Source organism: Limulus polyphemus, unplaced genomic scaffold (genome assembly GCF_000517525.1).
Source record: "Limulus polyphemus unplaced genomic scaffold, Limulus_polyphemus-2.1.2 Scaffold1059, whole genome shotgun sequence".
NCBI classification, from domain to species: domain Eukaryota; kingdom Metazoa; phylum Arthropoda; class Merostomata; order Xiphosura; family Limulidae; genus Limulus; species Limulus polyphemus.
In genome coordinates this window covers 351,111-355,234 of record NW_013666669.1, presented here as the reverse complement: position 1 = coordinate 355,234, position 4,124 = coordinate 351,111, and the positions used below count along the sequence as shown (strand labels likewise).

General features: G+C 37.4%; 1 protein-coding gene across 1 annotated transcript; it reads right to left on the bottom strand.

The window, feature by feature from the left end:
* Window positions 1–1,740: 1,740 nt before the first annotated feature.
* Window positions 1,741–3,841, bottom strand: LOC106461927. The gene is made up of 2 exons (XM_013921792.2): window positions 3,830–3,841; window positions 1,741–2,730 (listed from the first exon to the last, which is right to left on the bottom strand). Exons 1-2 carry the CDS (start codon window positions 3,839–3,841, stop codon window positions 1,741–1,743), a joined length of 1,002 nt encoding a protein of 333 aa, XP_013777246.1.
* Window positions 3,842–4,124: the final 283 nt, after the last annotated feature.

The window sequence follows — 4,124 nt, the reverse complement described above, 5'->3', positions numbered from 1 at the left end:
AACAATACATACGACCGGTAGTCGAATACGTCAGTCCAGCATGGATCAGTGTAGCACCCAAGAAAATAAAAACTAAACTACAGAAGTTACAAAATGCAATACTTACAAGTGTATATGATGTTCCACGGTCAACAAACTTTCGTTTTTACATAACTACGCAAACATTCAACCACTCTACGACAGAGATCGTTCATTTACTTTAAGAAAAACTACATAAAAATGAAATAATACTCAGATTAGATCGCTATATCATATATGATGGAAATGAGTCTAAGTACCTCTCACCCATAGTTAGGTTCTATAAGTTTCATAATGAGCCACCTATTGCTAGACCTACCTAATATATCATTATTGTGGTTTATATATTGTGTATTATTAGGGTATTTATGTAAATACATATAATATAGGCTGCAAAATGAAAATACATTGAAACATATGGGACTATAAATAACGAAGTGAAGACCAGTGTGAATGGTGAACGCGGGACATAAAAGGACATCACACTGACCCTCTTTTGTGTAACGTTCAACATTTGAACAGTGCAACCAGAACACCAGTGCAGAGGGAGGAAGAGGTCAAACTTGTACTTGACCCTCCCAGGTAACTTGGATCGAAATCCCGCAAAGAGTAGTATTGAGAGTAAAATTTAGAACGCCAAACACATAAGAACTGGCATTCGATTAAAGTACCAGGAACTAATCGTTACACTTCATAGTATAAAGAGTTTTTTGTGGTCATGCAACAGAATAGCTTCTGTTGTTCCCTCAAATCATGGTTCGTAATCCATTGCCGCCAAAACTTATTCCGCTCTATGACTCTGTGTGCGATATAAGTGTAACAGTCAAACCCCACCATTCGGTCAGACAAAGCAGGCCGTTAGTAGTGAGCGAGGGCTATTTAATAGCTACTCCCCCCCCCCCTTAGTTTTTCAGTTCAAAACTGGAGATGGCTATAATCAATTATCTATTTTTAGCTTTATGAGAAACACAAAAAACAAAAAACCTCCTTTCATGTATTTCAAGCAATGTTAATCTCTTATTCCATTGTTCATGGCTTTAAAAAGATGAATAAATAAACAAAACCAACTTTTATTCTTAAAGAATCCACTCTCAAGTTTTATTGTGTTGGCTAAGCAAAAGATGGCGATGTCCTTAGTTAGCTAGTTCATCAATGAAATCTTTTTTTTTTTTCCTTAACAAAAATGTACTTACAAGTTGAAAAGGTTTATCTCATAACAAGAAATAGACCCTCAAAACTTTTAGTTTAAGTTTATTTTATTTAAAACTTACAGGCTTTAGAGATGTCATATCAGGAAGGGGGAGGATCATTTAAAAAATTCGAGAAATTGTAACAAACTTTTGTCGAAATTTTCATTATATTTTTTATGTTGCATCCAATTTACCAGTTTCCGATTCTGGTTACTTAAGTTCTCGCATTACAACCTTCATTTCCAAGGTTCACACCAAGTCCTTACACTCACTATAACTGTTGATTTTGTTTAAACTGACTAAATTATAAACTCTCACATAAATATATTCTACAAACTAGAAAAACTAAACAAAGAATAGGTATAGAGATCAACTCATGTTCTTCTGTCATAGCAATATCGCTTCAAAACTTCAGAAATAATTTCATTCTTACGAATAGAAACACGAGCTGGAGTTTCTGTTAAGATTTTCAATTCCTTTGAGTGTTGTTCCATAGTGAAAGAAAATCAATCTGTATCTGATGGAGAGGCTACTATTTCTTATGGCCATAAGCTGGGTAGGCAGAGGGAAGAGGGCCATAAGCTAAAGGTGCATAGCCACCTTGTACGTAACCATGGCCAGCATGAATGTAGCCACCTGCACCAGGGTAGATGGGGCCTTCATGAACAGCATTAGTGGTGTGGGTAACTTGCTGGTATCCATTGTAAGGGTGACGAGCAGCGTGGTGAGTAAAGGCATGCTCGTTCCCACCAGCATAGTTCAAGTGGGCATTGTATACATTGTCAGCAGCATATCCACCCTGCTTTACTTCAGCTGCTAGACCATAGGGGCCATAGGAGGCATGAGTGTTCTGAGCAGCTTGACTTAAAGCACCATAGCCTGGACCTTGCAGACCATGTACATCAGCGACTTGAGCTTGAGTGTAACCCCCCAGACCAGGGAGGTTGTCATGGGTTGCCTTGGCTGTGTGAGAAGTGTGGGCTATTCCACCTGGAACAGCAGCGGCATGGGCATTGTGGACGGAGTGGCTAGCATGGTTACCATAAGGAGAGATAGAAGAATCATCGTGGCTTTTCTGAATAACCTTAAGACCGGGAGCTATCTGAGCATCATAGTTATCTTGCTGGTAGTCTGCTGAGGAAGTCTGAGGGCTAAGGTGACCAGCAGCGTCGTTAGAATGAACAGCTGCTTTACCTAGGTACGGATTGATGTGGAAGGAATGTTCAGAGTGCTTGACATCCGTTTGTCCAGTGTAGGGATTCGTATGGTGTCCATGGCTAGCGTGTTCGATTGTATGGCCTCCAAGGGCATCTTTAGAAATAGCTGTGTGTTGCTGGGCTGCCCCGTTTTGGTCAGCAGAGTTAGAAACAGAGTAGGAAAATCCGTTTTTCTTTTGACGAAAGTCCAGACGAACTGAACCATCAGGTCCAAGCTTCTGGCTATAGTTTGGGTCCAAAGTTCCCAGACCAGTAGCAAAATAGTCTTCAGCAGCTACGACAGTGAAGACGATAAACAGAACGACCTAAATAGAAGAGAAAATTTGAGAAATGTTCAGAAAACGTCTTCCGATAAACATGTGAGATATCAAATGACCTAAAAGGTCAATGAAAAAAAGACTTTCAATTTATCAATATAAATATAATTAGTCTTCAATTACCAAGATGTGAAAAAGATACATTTGACTAAAAGGGAATCATTATGCAGATACATGTTATTTTTGTTAGTCACGGGACGTTTACAATGATTTATAATTATTAGCTTTATAAATAACTTTTCTCATTAAGTAAAGTTAAACATGGGTAAATAAAGTATTCATATTGATAATTTTGTTTCTTTCAAAGATAACCTACGCTTAATTTTAAAGTGATAGACAGCTAGTCAACAGCATCTACTACAAAGTACTCTTGTCTGACTGAAAAGTGAAGTTTTGCCATCATTTGATAATACACCTACGGCCCCAAAGACCAGAGCGCAATTTTGCAGTAACGGGACGCAAACCATGAATTAATGATTCATACTCTAGCATGATAATTATTAAGCCACGCCCTGCTACCTATGGTGACAATCAGAAGGTTGAAATTCTTTGATATCCAGCTCAGAAGCTGACCTTTATTTACACGTTTCTGTTTTCAGTACTGTTTGCAACTTATACAGAGACAATTTTTATTAGTGCAAGTTTCTGTACTTAAAATATCTATAAAAGCCTAATACATTTTAACAAAACGTTTTAGAGCAATTTTGAAACTATAAATAGGTTTTAAGTAACTTAATAAAAGGAAAAGTTTAGTACTACTAGTGTCATCTATTATCTTAAATTAAAACTAACAGAGAAGAACGAATTATTTAAGCATATTGTTTCAATAGACTATCGGAAATCAATAAACGAATGGTTGATTTGGTTTGTTTGTTGTTGCTAAGTGCAAAGCGATTTTTTTTAGTGTTATAAGCTTGTAAACTTATAGATGTATCACTAAGAGGCATAAAGAGATGACAGGGTAATTCAGTTAAAAAGTTCAATGTGGACTCGCATACTCGACACTGTACTTTGTGACTGTTCTCAACAATAATAAATTTTTGCCTGTTCTCAACAACACTAAACTTTGTGACTGTTCTCAACTTACCCAGCGAAACATTGCTTCCACTAGCTGCTCTATAAACTTCACGCTGAAGGAAAATTTGGACCTAGTATGAAATTATACTAACCATGGAGCTTTTATAGCAATATATGTCCCGACCTTCAAACCTCGTCACTAGCGGTTTTCTGTAGATCTTGACCTAATTTATTCCGAATATAGGTAAGAGAACGGTACCGGTTTTCCAGGGGGGCGAGGTTAAGAATAATTATATATATCATATTTGTGTGGTCGATCGCCTTACAGGAAGCGGGTTGTCCACAAAGGTCATTTTCAAAAAATA